Below are 26,609 nucleotides of genomic sequence, written 5' to 3'. Positions count from 1 at the left end.
CTTCCCCGTCTGTAAAATGACAACAATGCCATTGATGGGACTGTCACAAAAGTTAAACACGACACGGCACAGCACCAGGCACGTCATGGTGTATTTCAGGCACACGTGGGTTCGACTGTCACTTGACTGAGTACCGACCATGCAAGGCAAGGTCCCCAACCCTTCCAAGTCTCAGTTTCCACATGTGCAAAATGGATTCGTAAAACTGACTTTACAGGTTTCCTGTGAGAAAGAAACGAGTTGTTGCATGTCAATGCTGAGCTCAGTGAGTTAGCTCTGAGCGAATTACTACACAAATAGCAAATGATAACTCCTTCTCCTTCCTCCAAGAGCCAGAGTGGGGAAGCAAGGGTATTACCCTTTCGAAGGAAAGTGTATGGTCAAGAGGGCACGATGAATATTTTCATGTGTAAATGATGACACCTCGATCAGTGTCTCTTCCCAAGGGCAATCAGACATTTTTAATACCCACGAGTTTGCTATGGTTTTAAATGTACAGTATCAACTCCATTATCTGATAGTAGACTTGCCAACCAGGGGATTCGCTGTGGTAAAAGCTTTAATCCTGCTACACTTTCCCCAGTGAGAGGCCATGAGAACCTATCGATAACACTCTGGGGTCAGGTTCACCTTTTTCTAATAACTAGTGGATGACCTTGAGCATGTTACGTAACTTCTCCAAGTCCCTGCTCCCACAGCTGCAGATGCAGGGGTAGCGACATCTTCAAGCTGTATGCTGGGGATGACATAGAAAAGAAAGGTATGGCCCATGCATGATTGTTGAGTAAATGTTCATTTCTCTCCTGAGCTACCTTCCATCACCATTTGGTCTGAGTTTATGTTGTGTAACATTTGTCTAACAAAAGCATTATTACCTTGTTTCCAAAAATTACATAATTGAAAACTTATATCCACAGAAAAACCTGCACACAGATAATTACAGCAGCTTTATTCATAATTGCTGAAACTTGGAAGCAACCGAGATGTCCTTCAGTAGGTGAGGGGATAAATAAACTATGGTCCATCCAGACGATGGAATATTATTCAGTGCTAAAAGGAAATGAGCTATCAAGCCATGAAAAACACATCGAGGAACTTTAAATGTATACTACTAAGTGAAAGAACCAATGTGAAAAGGCTCCATACTGTATGATTCCAACTATTTGACGTTCTGGAAAAGGTAAACTGTGGAGACAGTGAAAAGACCAGTGGTTGCCAGGGGTTGTGTGGTAAGGGAAGAATGAACAGGCCGAGCACAGAGGACTTCTAGGGTGGTGAAAATATTCTGTATGATACCATAATGATAAATGTGTGTCGTTATCCATTTGTCCAAACCCAAAGACTATACAACACCAAGAGTGAACCTTTCTGTAAACTATGGGCTCTGGGTGATTATGATGTGTCAGTGTTGGCTCATCAGCTGTAACAAATGAACCACTCTGGTGGGGGAGAGGCGCATGTGTGGGGCCGGGGCTTTGGGCGAAATCTCTGTACGTTCCTCTCAATTTTTCTATGAACCTGAGACTGCTCAGAAAACACTTGTTTAAAGAATAAAAGGATTACATATTATATTCTAAACCAAAAATAAATTATTTGAGTGTGAGCCATTGTTTTGAATTAATCTACATTATTATTATTATTAGAGAGGACAGGCAAGAGTTGGCTATAATAATTTTCAAAGTAAATTGAAGACCTTATAATTAACCCTTAAATCAGAGAAGTGACTACATTTTTCACTGTTTCAGTGTTTACAATCCAAAAGAGTGCCTTTCTCAGGATATAAAGCCCTTTGACCTTCAAATGCCTCACCTAATGCATTGGCAAGTAGAGCTGTGATTAGTAAACTCCTATTTAACAGATGGGCAAAATGAGGTAATAAGAGTAAATGACTGGCCCACGGCTAATATTTGATTGGAAAGACAAACGTGGTGATAGGTTCCCTTTGACTTCCCTTCAGGACTAGAATTAAATTCCAAGTGTTTCCTGAGTCCCAGTTGGTGCTTACTTCACAATACAAGTGCAATATGTTCTTTATCACCTACTCTAAAGTAAAAGGGGAAGGTGGGGAGCCATGAGTACCTTCATCCTAAAAATCACACAGCACAGAACACAGGGTCAAGATCCCATCATTAATTTTCATAGCATTCCCCTTAAGGCCACAATGAGTACTGCCTCTCCTTCTGTTGGTGCAGGAACCTAAGCTGGAAGAGATGGACAAGATGCCCATAGACACCCAAGGAATCAAAAAGCAAGCCCAGAATTACCTACTTTTAGAATGGAATTGGACCACACACCTTCTGGAAGCCACACAGTTCTATAAGTCTCTAGGAATGTGAAGAAATCAAAGAACCTTTTTTGGGGGGCGCTGGAGGGGATAGGGATAGTTTTATACAATGTTTAGCGGCAACCCTGAGCAGGTTGGTAGTGTTTGGGAAAATATTTTTTTAACTTAGTCACCCAATTCTCATCAAACCCAACCAACCAACTGCCTAACCCCGTTTTGTTTTGAAAAATAATGTCACAAATCTGTCCAGAGCTGGAAAAAATGCACAGTAATGAGTTCATTAACATGCCATCTGCATGCAAAATAAGGGGATTCCAGAGGCAGAATCCTTTGGTGGGCCTGTTGGAAATCAAATCCTGGGCTAAAAAAAATATAAAACACAACTTAGGGAGAAAAAATATTATAGTTACACCTTTGCTTGGCTTAGAGCAAAGACTGTCTGGCTTTCAAGAGCACCGAAGCCAGCCAGAATCCTTTTCCCTTTTTTTTTTTAAGAAAAAAATTTTAGAACACATTTTACTAGTTAGAGAGGGTGAAAAAACAATTGCTTACAGCATGAGGTAACTGATGGGGTTGGTGAATTACAACCATCCCCAGGAAGAAAGACCTAGCTAAAAGCCTCAGTGTCAGAAATCCATTTAGGATTGCCTGTCCTTTGAAAATCAAGCCTGTTTATCTGCCTGATTCACTCAGTAACAAATCAGAAAACTCAAACCTGCCCCCTCCATCACTTCCGGCCCCACTGCTCCACTTCACTCTCGGAGAAGGGGAGGATTAGATTTCCAGAGGCTGTAGCTTTAACAAACCAGAGGCAATGTTTCTTGCCACGGTGGTACCCCAAACTTCATCAAGAACATCGGAGTCTGCTTTTTTTCTATTGCAATTTTCATTTCAGCTCAGCTCTCCCTGACACACCTGTGAAGTGTCACCAAATGCTGTATCACATCAACTTAAAAACTGCCAATGCTGCTAATGTCGGAGACGTCCTGATGTCACAGCCGTGCACAGGCTTGCAGTACAGAAAAACACAGCCTGAGCTCCACCGTGCATGGTAACAGCATCCTCTGTGGGTGGGGAAGAGGGTCTCATTGATAGTAGCAAAATAAGACAAAACCATGTAAACGGGGTGCATGGTGAGGGTGTCTGGGGAGCCCGTCCAGCCTTCTTCCTGATCTGCACGGCAAGACTCCAGCCCCTCAATCCTCCCTTGAAAAGCGATTTATGTAGACAAATGTTCCTTCCATTCTCCCTACTCCCTTTTTCTCAAGATAGAAATTTCTCCAAAGCCTAGAATCACAAGAGAAAATATCCTCTCTACTATAAATTCTATGAACGTCTATGCCCACCTCCTGCCAACAACGCAAGAAAACAATACCAACAAAAAACTAGCTGAGAAACACTATGGGCTACTGCTTGTACTGATTCGGCGTCTCTGGGTACGGGTGGCATTTGCTGAAAAGCTGGAATGTATGGTGGTTTTCAGTCAAACTATAGAGAGTAGTGTATGTCAGTGGTTGAGAGCAGGGGTCTTGCAGCCTCACTACCTGGGACCAATCCTGCCTATGCTTCAGTGATGGTACCAGATGAAATTTACTGATTGTATGAGCTTAGGTCATAATATACACATAACAAACACATAGTATCTTTTTCTTTACAATCAACATTCTGTAGTTTTGAATAGACTGCCTGTTGGTCTGTGCCTATTTTTCAGGTCCTTACACCTAAAGAGGATGTGTGTATATTCATCCGTATCCAATGAGAAGGGTAATTTAGTCTTCAGACTGGAAAAACAAACAAACAAACAAACATATATTGGCTAACGTAAGTCTCATTTTGCACATAGCAGAATAAAAGATTAAAAAACAGCCTGCAGACTCATTGGGCCGAGCTATTCCACGCAATAACACATAGACCTTATAGGCTTTGAGAACTGGTGCTTTGGCACCAAAATCCACTCAGGAACCTGAGCCAAAAACCAAAAATCTTTTTTTGCTTAACCATTCTATCAACATCAAAATACCTTTATTATTTTGAGTAGAAATTTTTATTTTATTAAATTGAGTAGAAATTTTTCCTTAGCTATTTTTTTCTCTTTGTAATAAAGGCGGCTTGGATTTAATGATGTGTTATCGTAATTTATTTACAAATTTTGAGATCTTCTTGGATTCTAGCAATTAATGGGAAAATAGAAAGTACAGCCAACAAAATTTTAAAACTCAGCTCAGAATTATATTTGGATGTAATTAAAGGTATAATCTGTTCCATTTGAATACTTCAGTGCTCTCCCATCTTAAAACAACAAATATGAATACTAGTTCTTTCACCATATATCTACTTCTCACAGCATGCTCAAACACGTAAGAATTTTCTACATAAATTGTTGTGTGTGTATATGCCCTCTTTTATACCTATAGAAGTATGCTATTTCTGTATAACTGAATTCGTTGACCTGTTCTTTGCCACAAGTATTATCTGCAGATGGAAGACGTAGTTCAATTCAAACATTTGAAACATACCATTTACTACTTTGTACGGAACACAGTTAGATACGGTCATCCATTTCACTCTCTGGACTAACATGATTATTGAAGTCTTGCTCTTTTTCCTCCCCAACAACTTGTAGGCAGAGTTGTTATCAATAATACTTAATTACTCATCATGAAGTATTCGAGATTTGTCAAAACTGAACAGAAATTTCTTTCAGAGCAAGGCTAAAATATGCGGGCAAGCTAAGGAGTCGGTATTCCAGGTTGGATGAAGATAAAATGCAATACTTAGTGTTTTTTAAGGGGAGAAAAAAACCTAGTTATAGCTCATAGAATAAAGTACGTTGTTGACGCAGCCTAACAACATATGAAGCAATTCTCTCAAAGTGCCCCAAATGCCAGGGTTCAAATAGCGGCCCTGGCACCATGGGTCTTAATAATAATGCCCAGCTATGTTGGAGCCGGACGCAAAAGTCAAGAGAAGGAATACCAATCCTGCCTTTATTTGACATTGTGATGTTTTGTGCACCATAGATGTTTTTGCATTCATTTCATATTTTAAAATATCGCATTAAAACATTACCTTGATTACTGATTCTTTGGTACTCCCCAGATTCTGGACCCACGGAGAGCACCCGTGGGCTGCTTCCCTCTCACCCTGGTCCTGCTTCTGACCGACCATCACCTCCCCGACCCTTCACCACTTCATCTGTAAAACCGAGGCAATAACAATCAAGGGGGTTATTGTGAGGACTGAGATAACACGTGTTAAGAACTTATTCACTGTAAATGTGAACATATAAACACACCTACAAAGCCCTCCACAACTCCAAGATAAAGTTATTATATTACACATTCTAGTTAAAGATGTTAAGGTGTATGGAAAGCGGAAGGCCCGTGACTGATGACAGAAACTGAAGGTAGAGGCCTTGGAGGGATCTGCGGTATTTAAGACACACCCATCTCTACCTAACCTTATTTAAATAAAGAAAAAGGTATACAATTGTAGCCCAAGCAAGCAATTTCCTTTCCAGCTTTCGTAATTAATCTTCATTTGTAAATTCAGTTTGTCTCCAGATTTTCTCTTTTCAGTTCCTAAAAGCATTCAATTCACTGCAAATGAAAAATTAATTTAGGAAGAAACTGTTTGTTTTCCTCTTACTTAAAAAAAAATCGCAGCTCAAACAACACAGGTGAAAGCCTACAAATAAATGCACTGCACAAGAAAATTATTTGTGAAAAAGTTGAGGACGTAAACCTTTTGAGTCGAGGTAGGGGAGAACTTTCTAGGCCGGAGGAAGGTGAGATGCCTCCTGTTCTCGTGAGCTAATGATTGTTTCCAAGCTGGTTAGAATTCAGTGCTAATTGCATTTTGAAACACCACCTCTAAAATCCCTTCCTCTCTCAGGATCTTACATCAATGTTTCGCATTTTCAATAAAACCTTTGCACTTCACCTTTCTCACTCAACAAATCCTGAACTTTAGATCGGCTGCAAGAGCTCAGTTCACGTGCTTTCCTTCCCCCCGCCCCCCCGCAGGTCTGGATGTGGTGGTGGGGATGCAGCACCGGGAAAGGCTGTCCTGCCCTGTTTCTGAGCATAGAGAGAGGATTAAAAGAGGTATTTTTGGTGGCTAAACCCAGGCTTGTCCATTCTAACAGAGTCATTAGACAACTTTCTAGTGTCATTCAAAGAACTTATAACAGAATCAATTGATTTTCATCCTCTGCTTTATTAGTTGTGATTTAGGAGATAGAATGGCCCTGTTTACACAGCTGTAACATGTCAGGACCTGCAGTACATTATTGGCCTGAGGCCTCCGAGTTGCAGTCCATTCTCAGCAGAATCAATCTGAACTCGAAAACATTCCCTCTAGGAAACAGTCACCGCTCTACCGGCATAAAGCACTTCTGGTACAACTGAAAAGCGTATTCACTTGAGGTAAGTTGCAAGTTCACCTTCCAGATATCGGCCCTGACTTGCATTGCTCTCAGCGTGCTCACGATGGGAGCCGAGGGCTACCAGCGCCCCTCCGCTGGATACCCAACACGGGCGAGCGTGTTGCCCTTTGCTGCTAGTCGAGTGTGTTGCCCTTCGCTGCTAGTCGGGTCTCGGGCTGTGCAAGTGGGAGCTGAGGGCTGTTTAACATGCGTTCAGAGCGTTGCCAATCTAAAATGGCTGCTCCGTAATACTTTAATTGCAGTTTCATGGAAACAAATTGCTATTTAACTGCAATAAGCATTTCTGTGACTTGGCTGGACTGACAATAGGTGAGTCTTAGTAACAAAGTGACAAGTAACATCAACTTGTAAATGCTGTGTCTCCGACGACCTCTCAAAGGGAGTCGTGGGTGCAGGAGCGCCCAGGATTGCCCAGGATCGACTGCCTGGGTGAAGGAGTCTCTGGACAACCTCGTCTCCAATTCAATACAATTATTTAGGCTACAGGGAAACTCTTCACTGGTGCCTTGATATATAGCTCTTGGACTCACTGTTGTATAATTTATGGGCCCTAAGAAATATTTTATATAAATAGTAGTACACATTAGTACTTACTATATTGACATTTAAAGCCATTTAATTTAAGAGCTTCATTTTAGATGATTAGTTGTTTCAAATATCAGTGTTAATAAGAGCAAAAGAAAGAATTTAAATACAGTTAACATTAAGAGGATGACAATTTCACAGGCTTCATTTCGGTGTGACCGTTTTCTCATTTTGCATTTTATAAGACACTACAGCCTGTGTTAAACTATTTCCTAATAAATCATGAAGAGCTGGAGATAGTTTCTGGTGGCAAACGATTTGGTTTGGAAAAGCTTCTTCCCGGCTCTCCTGCCTTTCGGTATGTGTAAATCTAAGTAGACAGTAGGTAAAAAAAGCATTAAACCCTTTCAGGGGACAATCTTTTTACTAAATTATTTCATGAGCAAGAGTGACAATTTGCATGATTGAGACATTTGTATGTTATCATAAACATTTTTTTTTTTTTTAATCAGGAGTTCAGCAGGGCTCAGTAACATTTGCTTTTACTTAATTGCACTTGCTTGTAGGGATTGGGGGCCATCTTGCTCTATGATGTGGTTAATATTAAATAAGTCCTTTCAAAAGAATGGAGTACATCTCACTAACATCACAAATGCAATGGATGAAAGGTGAACAAGCTGCTGGATTTTTTTTTTTTTTCTGAGCCACGTTGGGGTTGGGGGAGGAACACAATCACTGCTCACATCAGAATAAACCTGAGTGTTTTTAGGAGCTCTCTATCCACACAGTGCATCCCCATTAGAGCCGGGTTTTATTGTTTGAAATGCCTCTGGTTTCAAGAAAGTGTTTTACCTAAAGCAAGACTACTACTTAAATATGTTCTATTGTATATTCATAGCTCCATTAGTCCTTCTCCAATTTAGCACATCAAAGAGAAGGCTTCATCACTTGCATGTGGATTATACTAACATGAGTGACATTTGTAATCTTATAGGTCTGCAACTTAAGAAATGCTTTTAGAAGCTCGTTATGAAATATGCAGCAGTGCTTGAGGAGCTAGCCATATAATAGTTCATTTAAAGTCTTTAATGACCTGAGCCCTCCACATCACCAAATGCCACACGGTATTACTTACTAAAAGTTACTAACGATCCCCCTTTGAATTTCCGCACTCTACGGGACACGAGTGCTTATGCCAAAAAGAATAGAGGATGCCTGCATTCTTATTAACACATCTGCCCCTTTCTGTCCTGAAGAGTCCACATTCCTTTAATGTATCTTAAAGGAGAAAAAAAAAATTAAGAACCAGAACTAGTTCCTAGAAATTCCCCAAGGATTTAACTCAAATAGATACTGTTATGTCTGTGATTTTGTTCATTTTTTTCCCTTGCATTTTCTTTTCATAAAGCTCTAATAGAACTGTTCACTTTAACTCTCTATATTTCAGTTCTCCTACAGGAGGTTCATAGTTTTGAAGAACAGCTTTTTTTTCCTCTTGGACTGGAGTCTTTGAAAGCAGAAGACCCAAACGGAAGCTGACTTCTAGTTGAGATGTACCCAGCAAGACCTCTCTATCTAACCTGTTCTGAGAGGTCTACACTGGGAGCTTTTCTGGGAACAGAAAATAAAACAAATGCCATTTTTAGAAAGGATATTTTAAGGGGCATTATACACACACCTGGTTTTAGGAACCTGCGAGGGAAGTTGCAGTTAAGATGTGCTCCCAAGCCTGGCAGTGGAGCCTCTCTGGTTTTTTCCTCCTTCTAACACTGGCCATGGGCCCCCGAGCGCTTGGCCTGCACATGCTTGCCACGGGGGACCACCGCACGCAATGCAGGCACTGTTGGGGACACGCTGCAGCCCAGAACTAGCAACTGAGTATCTCAAGATGACTACTAAGTGAAATCCAAATCCTACCCCAAACATGTGGAAAGGCAGAGCCGGCAGAGGAGTGTAAGAGCAAAACAAAATAAACAAATCATACAGCAGACCACAGGAGTTTTTAAAAGCTCACCAGAAGTGGCTGTGTCACCCAACGAAGACGTCTGTAACAGAGCTCTGGGTCTCTAACAACTAAAGAAACTTCACGATATGTACAGGTCTGGGTTAGAAATGCCATTTCCTTCAAAAGCCAGAAACTTGACGAGAACAAGATGGTTATGCCACGGTCTTTAGCATGCTTTTCATCAATACCCAAGGCTTTCCTACTGAGGAAGAATGAATCAACAGAATAGCTGAAGAATCGAACAAATATTTATATATAAACACAAAGGATTCACTGTGATATAGAAGTGCAATGAGTGCTTAAGTTACCAGAATATTCTGAACTTATATAAAAAGGACTCCGTTAGAAACATTGCTTTGTAGCCCTGCCAAAAACGGCATGGTTAAGTAATTTGAAGAAAACCTTATTGGCCCAGAGCTAAATAAATATACACACCACCTCCCTCGACCCCTAAGATTTAAAGTGAAGTTGGTATCAAACAACAACAAAAAACTACTAAATTTTCCAAAATACAGAAGAGAAAAAGCAGTGTTTAAATCCAAACTCCATCGAATATTTTTTCTTTTAAGTTTTTATTATTTAAATACACCATACTAGAGCAAATGTCTCTGAAAATATCACAAATAAAAGATTTTTTTCTTCATTCAGCAAATTAGAAGTAGGGGGAAATTTCTACACAGTAGCTGCTATGAGCCTGATTTTTTTTTCCAATTTTTTTTTCTTTTTTTTCGTTCTTTTTTTTTTTTCTTCCTTTGCCATGGAAGTAGCAACATTAGGACGAAAACACTTACATGCATACATACATTGTATTTTACAGAGATACAATAAAAGTGTTTGTGATAGAATATCACAAAAGCCACATCTCTTTCCTTTATCTCATGTTCAGTTTTGATTGAAACACATTTCCGTACAACACTTAAATATACGAAGAGCAAAGAGAATGTTGTTAAGGTAAAACACAGGGTACAAACTCTGGCCAGTGCCCTGCTAATTGTTAATGAGGGTAGAAAGCGGATTTGAATGCTTCTTTTAATTAGCTTCATTAGTCATTTCCCTCCTCCCAAGCTCCCCCCCCCCCAAAGATGTCCTCCGGTGGATCTTTTTTCATTTTCTCTACAGTCTCCCATTAGCCCAGGTTCATGGAGTCCTTAATGTTCATATTCAGTCATTTTAATACACCAATAAATGCGGGAAGGGCAATCAAGACTAAAGAAGGTGCGATGCATGGAGCCGGCACTGGTGCTAGCTACAAAGGTGACTTGTCTACTGAAGACACATGGGATCCACCTGTGATGAGCAAGATCTGAGATGAAGGCACGCATTCTGCATTACTCTGACCTTTTAGCAGACCTGCAAGAAATAAAAACGGGCATCTTAGCTAAAATGCTAAATTTGAGATATTAAACTCAAACATGACTGCTTTTGTCTCCTCTACGTTCACTAATCTTCTTTTATTAGATTACTTTCCAACTGTGACTTGATGGAGGCTTTCTACGCTCCTTACTCCGGCAGTGAAGAACTAAAGCATAACATTTTCTGCAGTTTTACTAGCAGAGAAAATGAAACAATAAATGGACTTTCAGAAAGTTTCTGGTGTAAAGTTCTACGATGAATTGCTGAACTCTCTTAAAAGCCAGTTTCTTTCTGAAAAGAATGAATTACATCTCGCCTAGTAGGAGTATCTTAAATGCACGTTCAGAGCCAAGCGCCCCGCAAGGAAGTTTGGCTTAATGTGCTCAACTGTGTAACCCCTGGCAAAGTGATTCTGTGTCTCGGTTTCCTCATCTCTAAAGTGGGGATAAGAAGGCTGTTGTAAGGATTACATTATATAGATGGAGCCCTTTCAACAGTGCCTGGCAAGTAATAAAAGCTAAACAAATACTGGCAGTTACCATTCTGATATCCCCAGGTGACATCTATTCACCCATGTCCTTCCTAACCTAACTGTGCGTGTTTGAATGCGTGTGCGTGCGTGGTATACATATATGCGTACAAATATTCAGATACTACTTTTCGCTTAGTATTGCCTATCTGCTATGTCACTTAATATTACATAAATATTGTAAATATATGAGAATCAAACGTGTAATATGTTAATGACTTGTGCTCAATGAAAAAACATAGTTCAAGGGGAAGTCTAACTTTCATGTCTAAGTTAGAAATGATAACCCACACAATCGTCAAATACAATCTGTTTGCAATTACCAAAATGAAATAATATATATTAGGTTTTTATGGTTTTTAAATGACATTTTGAGCTTCCCAGGAAGTTCTCGTTTCACCCTTTCCCTAACTTACTAAAAGCCTGAAGTCGATTAGGAACTGCAACCCCCCACTTCCAAGCTAATTAAAGTGGCGGAGGCTTAATTCCCCAGAGTGGAAGCTCAGTGTGAGAAAGGTAATTTGTCTGTCCAGAACAAAGATGCGGCGGCAGCCAGCAAGCATATTTAATAAATGAGCATCAAATGTCCTCTACGATGGACACACACAACACCAATTATGTAACTACGGGGTAACTGCGGAGTGATACGTAAACCAGAACATTTGCTAAATCTTCCTCCAACTAAAGAGATGTGAGTTCATATTTTACTGAAAAGCGCAGATAATTCTAGATGGAACAGCCACTCTTGAGTGGAAGAAAGAATTCCAGAGCAGGCAAAAATTAGGGAGAAAAAAAAAATTAGCCACAATTCCTGACTGTATTTACGTAACTCTCCAGAAGGCAATACTCTCCTGAGGCTGGCCCAGCATCCTTTAAATGATATAGGCTATAAAATTTTGTAGATCCTTGAATACTAGTGGTCTGAGATTTCACTCAAGATACTACAGGATTTATAAACTCAAAATTATTTTTTCTCGGAATATTCCAAAACCAATGGTGCAGAGCAGCGGCTAAACTACATATCCCAGACACTGGCAACAAATTTCAGGAGAAGAAAAGTTTCAAGGGACCAGATGATGGGGACCTATACTTTCTATACAATTAGCTGCCTTTAAGGAAGGGGCGTACAAATCGTCAACTCATTACTTCTAAGCCAGAGGATGCCTGGCCATATTTATTATGCATCATGCACTAAAAACGTAATTGGTTCTGTGAATAAAAGGAAAACAGCCAAAATTGTTGTCCAGTTTTCCCTACCAAAAATATGGAGAACGAGGAGAGAAAAAAAAATAATAAAGTGGGGCGGTCTGTCATTTCTCCCCATCTCATCTCGTCCAGAAAAGAAACGCTACAGGGTTTTGGGAAAGGAACTGTAAAGCATTCTCAAGGTCCAAAAAGCAGTTTACGTTCCACCAGGAAGTGTGTTTTCATTACCTCTCCCCCCTTGCCTTCTCATTAATATCTCTCTGGACCACGTTCGGCTTGCCCAAAACCTTTATTTACAAAAACCACCTTGAGAATTGACTGTGCTCGTGGTGAGCTGAGCACTGAGGGCAAATATGTGAGACATTTGTGCCAACAGGGAAATGTTCTTAATTAACATCACCCCCAAAACACAGCTTCTTACCAACGTCTGACAAGAACATATCCTTAAGTTATACTTCCCTCTGCCTTTTAAGATTTATTCATTTTTGAAGGCCACCTGTCTATTTCTGGCTTCCAACATTAAGGAAGTTTGTACCAGTTGGTCCTTTCCAGTTGCCTGCTATGTTCTGGGATCCAAATCGAACATCCTACCTCTCCCACCTTGAAAAAGGTGTGCAAAACAGAAGACTCATTTGAAAGACACACGCAGTCTTATGAACACACAAACTAGATGTTTCTCCAGCTTTCCTCCCTGAAACCTCTCCACTTACGTCATCTTGTACCCAACGAGACAGTACCGGGAGACCCTGCTCATATTCGCTACCTGCCCTTTGCACTTAGTGCCAAGCCAACGTGGCTATTGCCTGTATGCAGCTCCCACAGCTGGCTACGTCTTCCATCCTGTCTCCGCATCCCTGAGCCCTCATGCTGCACGGTGGTGAGCTGCAACAATCATCTCTCATCCTTTGGGAAGTCGGAGAAAGAAACGGCATAAAACCAGCAACAAACTTAAGATCTAATTTGCAAAAAACTGTGCTTTTACATGGGAGGAGATGGGGAAGAGATCAACCATTTTATCCATAGCACATTCCTTTTCTTGCCCTTTTTTTGGGGGGGGCTCCCAAGTATAATTGCAAATGGCTTTGCCTCTCAATTGAAATGGTTATCTCAAAATATTTATGTTACCTATCCCCTGTTCTCAACTCTGCCCTACAGATTCACACTTCATTATAATTCAAACCATAAAAATATTTATTTGTATGTACTGGCATTCCTTAAAGAAGCCTGAAATGCCTCATCAATGGTGACTGGTTAATTTGCAATAAAAAATTAGACTTCTATTCTTAAAATGGTATGCTAGGTACCTTCCCATATTAGTAAATTAAACAAAGAAAAGTGTGCCTATTTTGATGTAATTGACATTTACTTAATAAAGAAGTGGAAAATACATTTAAACTTACACCGTAAATGTGAGTAAGGGAAAATGATAAAAATCAGCATTAAAATATGGCAGGATAATTTTAAATGGTTAAAAGTTTTCAAATATTAGTCATTTTCCCCACACACAGCATTAAGAAAATGCATTACAGAAGACAAAGAAGCCTAATATTTTTTCCTGAGACTTTTGAAGCTTGCTAAATTCCTATTTGCAGATAAATGTTGTTTTTTTTTTTTTTTCTGTGATCCTTACAACAGACATTAATGAAGTTCCTATTGTAAATCCATAAAGAATTACCAAGTGAAGTGTGCACTTTTTGTTTCAATGCAATAACTCAGTGCTGTGTGATTGCCTGGGTTAATGATGAAAAAGTCAAACATACTATCAGAGCTGATGGAAAAATCTATCACCAATCTGAAATTAAAATTCATCTGTGGTCAATAAGATTTAATATCCATGCAAGTGGCGCTGTAAAGAGTAAATGAATCAATGTCATCAATACATAATCAGTATGAAATATGATGTGAATAAAATTATGCGCACGAGTCATACATTTCACTCTTTTCTAGGCCAGTGTGGAATGAACAGTCTCTTAACTGAAGGTTGACAGTAATTGTTACAAATTAGGCACAGCAGTTATCAAAATGCACTCACTTGCATAGCTATAGGACTTATTAAGGAGATTAAAATAGATCTAAAACTATCCAGTACTGGGGGGGGGGGGGGCCGGGACAACTGTTGATCGCCATTTTCCCTCTGAAGTGATTTGAACAAGTGTATAAAATTTCCTCACTTTTAACTCTGGTCCAAAAACTTTCCAGTTGTGGATCAAGAATCGAGATACATTAATTTTTAATGAAGCGACTCATGGCCCAAAGTGATTTAGCAAAGACCCAGAACTTCATCTTAGAAGTCATACCTGATTCAAATTTTATAAGACTATATACACCAATCAACAAAGATGCCCTCCTCTGGAATGACAGAACGTTTGTAGAACTGCTCTTCTCAAAATAAAAGCACGGGTTTGGAAGGCTGGTGTCCGGATGGCTATGACCGATGCAGAAATCATGCTTTCATGACAAAGACATTTATTTCCTTTTTCTACCATAAATGTTCTAATTTGCCTCCCACAATAACCTATTCACATCGTCTTTCTGAATTTCAAAACTTTCAAGTGAGGAAAAAACAACGGCTGTACGAAGTCTCGTGCTTTGACTTTGCACGTGATAATCCTCTGTTCAACGCTGGGGAAGCTCACATGGAAGTCAGTCAGGATCTTTTTTGAACTACGAAAGATTCACAATTTAACCAATCGACACTTCTATTTCTGAACCCTGTATGAACGAGCCACCTCCATTTCTTTAAAAGGGCACACGAAAACACAACCACCCAGGAAGAACTCCCTTGCAGGCTGAACCTTCCGACTCCCTCTGATAAAGCTTATTAGCAGCTGCTAGGTATTCACCTTCTGGTCTGGCAGTAGTGGGTTGCTCTGAAGTGAATTCAAATGGCCATTGATGAGAGCTGTAGGCCTATCGTGTTCACAAAATAAACTGCCATTGATGTAGTGAAACCGATCTCCTGGGACCAGGCGATTCCGGCAGGTAGAGCATGTAAAACACTGAAAGGGAAAAGCAAACCCACTGAAAACAAGTACAAATTAAGTCTTTTTTGTCACAAGTTTATAAACTGTTCCTAAGCAAGTATCTGTCAAGTACAGAGCCACTCAGGCTTTAGTGTTTTTCTTCCTGCGACAGGATTCCGGAAAACAGTAAGCCTGAACGCACCAAATGCCTCAGGCTACAGGGGGAGAGAAACCGGTGCGTGCGCGCTTCTGTGGCGTGCGGGTGTAGGGGGCGCGGGGGGCGCGGGGGAGGAGCGAGTATGTACTAATCACGGCCAAGCTACCACCTCAGTAGATTCCTTTCGTGTCTAGAGCTTGAGGAAACTGAGTTCACACTAAGGAGAAATGCTTTGTCTCCGGGTAGGAAAGGTAGAATTCTTCTAAAAAGACAGGAGGAGCAAATGCTACCTTAAGATGATACACGTTGCCTTGGGCCCTCATGACGAGTTCGCTCGCAGGAATGGACTGTCCGCACGCGCTGCAAGCACCGCTATTCCCAAATAACCTGCAACGAAGAGGACGGGGGACACCGGTGAATAATCCTAAACCAAAGAAAAAGGAAGAAGAAATCCCCTGGCCTTTGGCCCTCCCTCTGGATTTCATTTGACGGGAGGCTGAATTCTGACTCAGGCCTCAAATTTTATCAGTGATTTTCATAATCCGGGAAAAATCCTTTTTGGGGGTCACAACTAACTTCTGCCTACCGCACAGGAAAAGGATGCCCCGGATTTAATCAAAATACTGACTTACACCTCCAGCAAATACAAAACAATTCTGTTCTACACACATTTTATCAGATTACTGGGTTCATCATAAAAAAAGAAAGATACAATTCATGACTGGGGTTTAAATGCATTGTGTCCTTGAAATTATATGAAGAACTCTTTTGTACTTTAATCATATCTTGAGATATGAGTCATCAAAAGGGTTAAGAGGATTTGATTGTATATCTAAGAAGACATCATGCTCAGTGTATTGAAACTCCCGTAAACCTCCATCAGTGCAGACTTTCCATTAGAAACTCTCTGCTATCCAGGTTGATATATAATGTGTATGGGTTAACCTTTTCAATCATGGTGTCAACACTTAAGATTTGCCTCTGCTCATCTCTTTCATCCTAACCTTCTCTCTCTCTTGATAATGAAATGCTTGCTCCAACTTCCCTCTATCTGCTCCTGAGTCCACAATTTAGATTACTTCATCTCTGCTAGCAACAAACTGAATGAAATTTCGATTTGAGCAGAAAGTAATTTACCGGGATCTGGACCCATTTGTCATCATATCTCTCTGGGTGTTTGCTGTATCACTGCAGTTTTCCTATGCAATCAAATGAGACCACAACATCTGCCATAGGGGGAGGAGGGGGAGAAGGAGAAGGCTGCAGAGGAGGGGAAAGCTCAAGGAAGTGTGGTGTACTGAAGAAAAACATATACATAATTCCTAATATCCTTCCACGGGCACAACAAAATATTTTAGTGGATGCCGAACTTTGGCTTTTATGGAGTCTATAGACTCAAGCTGGGAAGCTTTATTTGCTTTTGGGCTTCCCTTTTTAATATCCACAAATATTTATTAAGCAGACCAAAATGATTTCACATTGAAAGGTGATATCGAACAAGTAAGCAGGGTCAGAGCAGCACTTTTCAACAATGAAAAACAAAGTAATAGGACTTACAAATTAACATATTAGTGTCATAATAAATATTAATATTTGCATTTCCTCCTTGTCCAAATAAAGTCATAAAATGCAGTTTGTGTCAAACAGGAGACGTGTTCCTACAGAACACCCCGTAATCTGAATGATTGCGGCATGCCTCTATATAAAAATAATTGCTTTGTGTTTTCAGAATCTGGTCTTGCAGAAGAGGCTTGTCATGTTCAAACTACTAATTTGCTGTCGCCACTTTATTGAAAATAGCCTGTAAGTTGTTATTAAATGTATCGACTGAACGACAGGGAGAGTAGTAAAACTGCCCCTTAAGATGGCTTTTAATAGGAAGCCCGAGAAACAAATTTTGCAGCAGCATCGATTTGAAGAGTTCAATCAAAACTCCATTTCAAAACTAATTAGTCTGAGATCCACGACACATTGACACGTTCTTGCAGAATCAGAACAGTTACAGAGAGAAAGCTGAAATAATACACTGTCAGGACCTCTAGCCGCAGGACCACACTGTGTGGGAGCTCAGGGCCGCTGGCCTGCCATCTCCTAATGCTGGACCACTTCAGGAACACTGATGGGAACCTCCTGGTGTCTCACCTCCAGCACCCTTCAAGTGTGGGTTGTCAGTGCCGCCTGGGGGTAAGGGGGGAGGTTCTCAGAAGGGCAGGACGGCCAGAGAATTAGGGTGGCCATAGTCAAAGAGTTTATAGTCAACAGCAGGGCTCTTCCAATCCCCAAGAGGAGTACCAAATTCAAACAATTTGAGTAAAAATAAAGTTAAAAACATGTCGATGTGGCTGAATACATGCTGAGGATAAAGGCAGGGAGGGTGTAGATAATGGGAATGGGGAACAGAATCCTACTAGAGCTAAGGACCAAATATCCTCTAACAGCAACCTAGAAGTATTTTAATGGATAAGAGTCTATAATTATGGCTGCCACTACCAACAGGTACACCGTGACACTCCATCTCAAAAATACCCTTTCACAGTACCGATCTGATTACCCAGCCTAAGTGTTCATTTATTTAACAATTCACCCTGAGTAAAGTCGGTTGTATGTCTTCCACATCTAAGTGTATTTTAATAATCAGGGCAGTCGTATGTAATCCAAAAGCTTTTCATACATCCTATTTTCTCCAATGCCACTTTCATAACCTTTCAGGGAACAATCAGCCACAAAATCATGGGATTCCTAAAGTGTCAGAAATTACAGTTACAAAGTTTGAAAATGACTACGATCTACCCGGGACTGATGTGCTATTGAACAACATTATTAATGGGGTTTAAGATCTTTCCAGGACTCCAGCTTTCAGGCTGCCTCAGAGCAGAACAACTTACATGTCTATACACATTTTAATCCCTTTTTACCATTAGAATTCCACCCTTTTTCTGAAAAGTTGGGTTTTCTTTTTCTTTCTTCTTCTTCTTCTTTTTTTTTTTTTTTTTTTTTTTTTTTTTTTTTTTTTTTTTTTTACAACGTTTCTGTGCGCTGGAGAGTTAATTATCTAACCAGGGGGACTGTCCAGGACAGTGTTTGATTTAAAAGGCTCGAGGCTTTAGGTGCTCAATTAAGTAGCTATCGGTCTCAGACTGGACTATAATGGGCTCTTTTCTCTTTAACTCAAGCAACGGGGAGATATACCCCAGGTCAGGCTAATTAAAGCCAGGGGAGTCTTTAATTGTGATGACAGAATCGGTTTCAGTTTCCTTTCTTTGGGTCCTCAGTCCAAGAAGGTCGTTAATATTTCAGCATTTGGGCAATGCAATCAATCACAAACATCAAGAGGTTCCTTATATGGGGAAAAGGGAAAAGAAGGGAAGAAATCCCACCAAATCTCTGCACTTTAAGGGTGCTTTGCTCCTATATGAAAAACACCATGAGTGTTAGTACTGCTTGCCGGCTCTGCTCCAAATCTCCTTGCTGACATAAAAAGATGGACAGCAAGTTATATTTTTAGTTTAGTAATAATGCTTAGCATCTTTTAGTAACTTCAATGACCAATAGGTGGGCTTATTTTCAACTGCATTATTACTTCAAGCCAAATACACGCAATAAGGTGCGCTACCTGACTGTGTTTTCTAAACTGCTTTCAGGGAGAGGTGCTTTTCTTAAAAGTATGGCTGAAAGGTATACATTTGTACCTGCAAGTAAATATCAGCATCCTATCTGAGGAGGAAAATGCACATCCACAGCTACTGATCCAGAAGCAATTGGTTTTCCAGCAGGTTCCTATATTTAATCTAAATTCTGCACCAGCTATATTAAATGTAACAAAGAAATGCAACCCAGAAATTACGCCTGGAGCCAAGTCCATTAAAGGTACTTCGGAATAACTAGAGACCAAGCACCTTAAAAGCACCAGAAGCTATTGATACTTAAGAGGGGGGCTGTGAATAATCGCAATTGCTGCATTAGAGAGGGGAGGGAGAAAAAAAAATCAGCCAAATTACGCTTGGTTAATTCAGAGTAACAGATCTGCCCCCAAGTGAATTGGAGGCCTTGAATTAATTCTGTTATGACAAATCAAGATAAACGTTCCCCCTAAATTGCATGCGATTTAATTAATTTTTGAGATCCTGGGTTTTTTTTTTTTTCCTAGCTAATAGTTCACATGCTCCTGTGCTGTCATTGTGCTTGAGTGGGCAGACTTCAAAGTGATATTAAATAACCAACTATTAGATTTACCTAGCACGTCCTATTGGAAAAGTGCCATTTAATTACCTAGCCTGTTCAATTAAAGGGACAGCATTCTCTGAATATAGCAGCTTGCTGTTGATTACCAGGGAAATGAACTCGCTGTCTGGCGGCGCCTCCGTTCCTAACTCTACCCCCTCCCCAAACACATCCTCCACCACCAACCACCACCAGTCCCCCCCGCCCGGGACCCCCACCCCCGGGCCGCGCGGCGCTCACTGCGGCTGCGGGCGCCACGTGAACGCCCGAGCAGAGCCCGGGGAAAGAAAGAGCGAAGGCTCACACGCCTCCCGCCCTGCGCTCGCCCCCTCGCGGGCCCGAGGCCGCCGGCCCGTAGGATGCCTCGAACGCGGCCTCGGGCGGCGCCGGTCCCGGCCCTCCCCCGGCCCCGGCCGGGCCCAAGCGAGAAAGTGCCCGCCGAGCACCGCCGCCCGGGCTTCCGGTGCGTTTCCTCGCCCTCCCCCGACCTGGGGCCCCACCCGTCGGTCTCCGAACTTCCTCCTCCCGCTGCACTTTCCGTGCCAGTCTTCGGGCCCGAGATGGGGGTGGAGGAAGAAGGGTTCGAGGAAAAGAGGAAAGGAGTTTCGAAAACTACTTGATGGCGCCTGGACAGGGCTGGGGGGTCGGAAGCTGGGGGCAGGGAGAAAGGGGACAGCAGCAAGGTTCGCGGACTTTTGTAGCGGGGGTGGGCAGGCATTGGCCCCTTTAAGATCCACCCTCCCCCTTCCTCTCCACAACCCACCCCCCCCGTCTTTCCCTCCCTCTCTTAGAGGCCAATTTTGTTAATTAAATGTTTTGTTTGCGACGCAGCTCTCATTCATTGCGGACACGTCATTCGGAGCAGATCTAAGCCAGAGACCAGATCTCATTAGATAAAGCCCATCAGAACTAAGAAAATGGAGGAGACACTAATTAAAGCTTTTAATTGTGCGGATTCGCTGCAGCAAGGCAGCCGTTTTATCTGAAATCTTGGAGGGAGAGGAGGCAGAAGACCAGTTCTGCCCAATCGACACTGGGTCACGCAGGGGGAAGGGACTAGGATAAAGCAGCCCCCCCCCATCCTGGCTGTGCTTCCCCGCAGCTTTTTAGCCATATCTTGGTAGTTTTCAAAAGATCACACCTTAAAGTCAGGCAATTTAAAGCCCCTTAATAGATCGCTCTGTGGTCCCAAATCGGGCGGAGGAGCCCAAGGATCCCCTTCACCTGGCGTCTGGCAAGCGGATTACTCTGCTTTTCGGTGGCCATCCTTGCAGAATTCAAATCCCCTCCAACAAGTGGACTGGGGGGAGATTGGGGGGGGAGCAGCTGAGAGGAAAAGGATAGCGCGCGCCTCCTCACCTTCCCACCCTTCTGGCATCTTGATGGGCAGAAGGACGGAACACTGAAGGAAGACTTAAGAGATTCTTCAGCGTGGGGGTGGGGAAGCTCAGCAGCTGATGAGCCCTGAGCGGAGTGGGAGGCCATGATCAATTTGGTACGGAACTAGAACTCCTCTCACCCGGGAGAGATCTAGGGTTCTCAGGATAGCATCTAGTTCAAGAGCAAGCCTGGCTCCAGTTTCCAAAATCAGAGGAAAAAAGAAAGTGATAATACGGACCCAATTAATCCTCCATTGCTCCATTAAGCCAGCTGAAAACACCAAACAGGCATTCTATTTGGTCCCAAGAATAGGGAAAGGCGATTCCCAGAAAGCCACTTGCCTAAACTTGTCTTAAGGGAATGCAAGTGGACCCATCTTCTTTTTAATTAGTGGTAATCAGAAGCGAAGGCTTTCTGAAAGCACTTGGAGATGAGGTGAATCTGTACCATTCACCGCATCTAAACAGCACTGTCAATGTTTGCACTTTAAGCTACCCTGCCTTCTTACCAGTTTTGCTCTCTATTTAATTACAATTCTGTCAAAGCCCATGGCATTGCTTGGAAGGAGGACCAGAAAGCATTACACCCATGCTCCTGCTGATTTTCCAACATTTACTTCTAAAAGAACACTTAGTGAAATTAATGCTGCCATCTTAATTTAAAAATAAAAGCCCTCTCCCTTCCTATATTTCTTTTACTTGGCTGATTGAGGATGCCAGCAGAGTGGACACAGGTTGCATTATCGGAATAACCAAATGTCATTTTACTCCATCATTTTAGATTAATGATATTACTGGGGTAAACATACACATACTCAGCTCTGAACCATACTGGGATCTTTTGCACTTTTAGATGCAGAGTTGAGGGAATCACAATGGAACTAAACTTTGTACAAAATACCTCATCCACTGATTCACCCGCATTGAAGACAGCAACATTTTCTACCAATATTCTATGAAGAAAATGGTTTAGGACAGAAACTTAACTCAAACGCAGTTCTTCGTAAAAGTGAGCGGTTCTCTAGTATCAAAGGTGTGCGTGTGGGTTTTTTTTTTTTTTTTAATTACTGGATGTTGAAACAGAACACCTCCTAGAAGCATTCATGTGCATCAGTCTATCAAACCATTTACTCAAATTAAATGTGTAATCCTTCAAATGCCTCCTTTCAAATTAATGAGTTTAAGTAGCTTGAGTTCACCTGAAAAGATCCTATAGGCACCTGACCTCCTGAATTCTTTCCATTAATTGCACTGAAACTTGTTGGAAAAGACTGCTTACACGGGCATATGAATGTTCCTATACATTGCTTTAAAATGCAAGATTAGTATAATTCTATAGCCTCTTTTCCTAAATCTCTTTTGGGGATCAAGGGTAGTGATACAAACAACAACAACAAAAACCCCAAATCTGAACATTGCTCAATTGAAAAACCTGCAAATTCTACATCACAAACCACACACTAGCACTGAGCATTACAAGCCTCCAAGTAACAGTATACAAAGAAAAATACTACCACTAAGGTTTTTTTTGTTTTGTTTTGTTTTGTTGGGGGAGGGGGGAGAGGGAGGGAGTTTACTATGAGAAGAATTACAAGTTTTTAAACTGATGGGTAATCAGCATTTTTCACAAGGAACACAAAGAATGAGTCACAGTTTTCCACTCAAAAAAACTTTAAAAGTGCTTATGTAAATATAATTAGCCATCGCACAGGCAATTCATTTCTCACTAACTACACTTATTTGTAAGGCAATCTTTTGTCTCTGAGTTTCTATGTAGGTCCCTACCTTTCTTTAAGGTAGCAGCCTAACAACCACTTTTTAGCTGAAGGTCCAGTTGGGACAGACCACTTAAAATTTTGGTAGGAGAGTGCCCAACCTTTGCACACCTAACAGCCTAGTCCCACCAGATGGACTGAGTTTTTACTTAGTATGGCTTTTGCCGTTAATTTATTATTAAAAATTCGAAGATTAACACATGTTTCTCGAAGCCCTTAAATCGGACCAACCAGGTTTTGAGGTGAAGGTTACAACGTATACTCATAGGTCCCCTGTTCCTTTCCTTAAAACCCTTGGGAACCTCTGGCCTTGCCATTGCTCTGCTCACCCATCTCAAGGAAAGCAGCCAAGTCTTACCTAATGTAGTCATTTCTGCAAAGGATCATGCCGCTCTTGGTGTAACAGGACGTGCCGATGTCGCCCAGCTGCGCCTGGCAGCAAGAGCACTTGAGGCACCGGCTGTGCCAGTAGCTGTCCATGGCATAGAGCAGAAAGCGGTCCGCAATCTTACCCCCGCAGCCTGCGCACCGCTTCCAGGAGAGGGAGCCGGCCGTCACGGGGGGCGGCTGTGAGCTGCTGCCCGGATTCACCATGGTCTGCAGAGGGCGGGAAGGGGACAGGGAGAGAAAGACAAAACAGGGGCGATGCAAAAGTTAGTAGTAATCGCCGCGCGAGAGCGCGAAGCCGTGCCCACCCCCCACGCCCAGAGCTGCTGGAAGGAAGCAGCAGGGCAACGGCGCGAAGGAGGGTGAGGGGGAGAGGGAAGGAGGGAGGATAGCCGGCAGCAGCCGCCTGTTTACTTTTCTCAAGCTTTGTTCTGGGGCCACGAGCTCCTCTCAACTTTCCAGCGCTCGCCGCCGCTGACAATTTCAGCTTGGGTACTGTCAAAACTCCGAGAGCGAGGCTCGGCGGCGCGCTCCACCCCTCGCGGCGCCTCCTCCCAGCCCCCCGCCTCCGCCCACTGCCCCCTCCTCCCTCCTTCGCCGCCCGCCTCCAGCAAATGAGGGTCAAACCCACCCACCGCCGCGCCCGGCCCCTCCCCGGCCCCCGCCGAGCCCCGAGAGCGAGCCGAGGGGAGCGGGGAGGCGGCCCCCGCCGGAGCCACGTTCCCTCCCGAGCTCTGCCCTGGGAAGTGCAGCTGCAGTTCACAAGTTGGAAATAGTTCGGTTTTCTGAAAGGGAGGGAGGGAGGAACCGGCAGAGGGGAGAGGGAGAGCGTGGTGGTGGGAGGGGAGGCGAGGGGACGCGAGGGAGGGGGTGCGGTGTGTAAAGTTGCGAAACTGGTTTTTCGTATTTTAAACAGCACCTTTCACATGCCATTGTGGTGACCGCCATCTCCCATTATTGTTCCAAATCTCATTTCATTTTGAAGATCAATGAGTGTTTTCTCTGGGTTTTCAGGACACAGGCAAGAATAATAGATCATTGAACTTTAGGATGCCTGTTAACTTCCTATACAAACACTCTCCACTTTGGTCTCACTAATCTGCCCTTGATCAGCAATTTAAATGCTAAAGCTTTGTTCCTCCAAAGGGGGGAGGGGGGCGTTACAGATAATATGCGAGAAGGCACTATTAAAGGATGCACAAGTTAGATTCGAGCCAGTCCTGCTGTCACCAAAAACTGCTTTTAAAAATTCCCCACTCTTTCTAATGAATGTCACGAGAAGCAACTGGGGTATAATATAGTAATCAATTTATAAAGCTTAGCCTAAACCGATTAATTTGTTGCCTCCAATCCTGAGTCCAATAAAGTCCTAGTGTTCCTCCAGTCACTTATTCTATAAAAAGATCAAGTTATTTACTGCCAATTAAGCAGCCTGTTTTGTCTTTGTCCTCTGTAAGCCCAGAGTGTAGGCTCCCCCCCAGTCTCCCGGCTATCTGCTCAAGACATTCAGCTGATACCTAGAAGGGAGAGGGCCAACTTTGCCTGTCCCCGGCCCAACTTGGCTGCTGCAAAAAATCCAGGGGAAAGGAACCAAACAAGGACTCCGGTTCCTTAAATAGGCCGATTTTAAACACATTTCCTCCGAAAGAGTCCCGGAACGTGTGTCCAGTGACCGCACAATAAACCATAATAAGAACTGCACCAATTAAGCTGTAACAAAACCCTGAGACTTTGGAAACAGGACCACTCTAAAACCCATTAGCATTGCATTTATCCGAATGCATCATACCTTTATGTAAATTGATTTATCTGATGCATTTACTCGAGGAATTGCTTTTTGTTACAATTTCAGCCCTAACCCAAATGAATCTGCATTTCCTGCCCGAGGTCTTTAAACTGTTTCCCCCAACGTTTTAATCGCTCCGAATTCCTTTTTAAAGGGGGAGAGGGAAGGAAGAGATTCCAAGCTCTTCCCCGCCCCCATCTTTGGTGAGAGGTAAATATATATGTATATTTTTTTGAAAAGGAAACATTACACTGAGAAAAGCATCCAGTAACCCCATTAGCTAAAGCTCTTAAGGACAAGCAATACCTTAATGCTGATTAAATCTAAAAGAGATGAATCAAGAGGACTGACCAGAAACTGACTCCCCTGATAACTAAGGACGGGCCCTCATCAAGTTTCATTTAGAGTTGGAAAAAAAAGAAAGCTTTTAAGTTAAATAGGCTTATACTCTAGTAATTACATAGCCAAGCAATTTAGGTCCTGGGATAGTCAGTGAAATAGAAAGCAGAACTGGCAGCTAGAGGCAAAATCTGCCCCTCTTTAACAACGTCTCTGGTGTTTTTTAATGGAGACCAGGGGAGGGACAAACGTAGCGCTGGCAATTTGTAGTACAAAAATGGATGCTTAATTCATGTCTTGATTTTAATTAGGTGATTCACCGGATTTCTCCTGGATTGGAACAAAAGATTTATAAGCCAAGAGGAATTTTTGAAAAGAACCAGCGATACTGAATCCTGCTCACTTAGATCCTTTCTGCCACTGTTTCAAAAATAGTGTTTACTGGGGGGTTGGGGGGGTCGTGACTATTTCCCCCACACTACTTCTCATACTTAAACCCTCATTTAAGCACCTCCTGCCTTTCCCTCAGGAACTGAAAATATCCTCACCCGCCCCTCCAAGGTCCCCACCAGCCCCGTCTCCAAGAAGAACCCTTTTGTAAGCAGGAACCGCTACAAAGCTGGCTGCCCGGGGCTGGCTGCCCTCCGTGCTAGCTCACAGGCCGGCCTCGGTAGTTTCAGACTCGCGCATTATCTAAGCCGACGTATTGTTTACTTGCAATTTGGGACGGTCAAGGGAAGGAAGCCAAAGAAAACAGCCTTGGCCCAAATCGGCCCCCTCCTCCCTCTCCCCCCTCCTTGCCCGCGGCTCCCCAGCCGTCCCCTTACCTGCTTTTCCCCTATATTGCAATATTGCGAGAGGCGGCGGCGGCGAAAAGCGAGCGAAGCCGCTCGGCTTCCAAGGAAGGGGCGCCTTGGCTGGCGGAGCTGGAGGGAGGGGGGATGTTCTCGCAGAAGCAGGAAAGGGGAGGAGGGGGCTAAGGGCTGCTTTTTTTTTTTTTTTAACGCGTTGTTCTGAGGCTAGGTTGGGGGGCCCAGCCTAAGTGGCAGGCGGCCGAGAGCAGGAGTGTCAGTCTCAGTCCTCGGCGTTCTCCTCCGCCTCCGGCCCCGCGCGAGCAGCTGCAGGAGCCCTCGGCCCGCGCGGCGCGGCTTCAGGCGCGGCGCAGCGGCAGCAACTGCTGCAATCGCTGCTGCAAGTTTGGCAATGTGGCTTCACTTTGTATATTCCCCCGCCCGGCGGCCCCCGCCCCCGCG

The 26,609-nt window shown here is 42.8% G+C and overlaps 1 protein-coding gene across 2 annotated transcripts; it reads right to left on the bottom strand.

Moving 5' to 3' along the window:
* Positions 1–9,814: 9,814 nt before the first annotated feature.
* LMO4 (LIM domain only 4) lies at positions 9,815–26,602 on the bottom strand. 2 transcript variants are annotated; one of them, XM_002917664.4, is made up of 5 exons: positions 26,184–26,602; positions 23,203–23,441; positions 15,760–15,856; positions 15,193–15,348; positions 9,815–10,611 (listed from the first exon to the last, which is right to left on the bottom strand). In XM_002917664.4, the coding sequence occupies exons 2-5, from the start codon at positions 23,436–23,438 to the stop codon at positions 10,603–10,605; spliced, it is 498 nt and encodes a 165-aa protein (XP_002917710.1). In that variant the 5' UTR covers positions 23,439–23,441; positions 26,184–26,602; the 3' UTR covers positions 9,815–10,602. The 2 variants fall into 2 exon arrangements, with proteins under 2 accessions (XP_002917710.1, XP_011221277.1); XM_011222975.3 differs by lacking the exon at positions 26,184–26,602 and adding an exon at positions 23,646–23,802.
* Positions 26,603–26,609: the final 7 nt, after the last annotated feature.

The sequence above is a fragment of the Ailuropoda melanoleuca genome, chromosome 2, assembly GCF_002007445.2.
Source record: "Ailuropoda melanoleuca isolate Jingjing chromosome 2, ASM200744v2, whole genome shotgun sequence".
Classification (NCBI taxonomy): Eukaryota; Metazoa; Chordata; class Mammalia; order Carnivora; family Ursidae; genus Ailuropoda; species Ailuropoda melanoleuca.
This window is presented reverse-complemented; position numbering and strand designations above follow the sequence as displayed.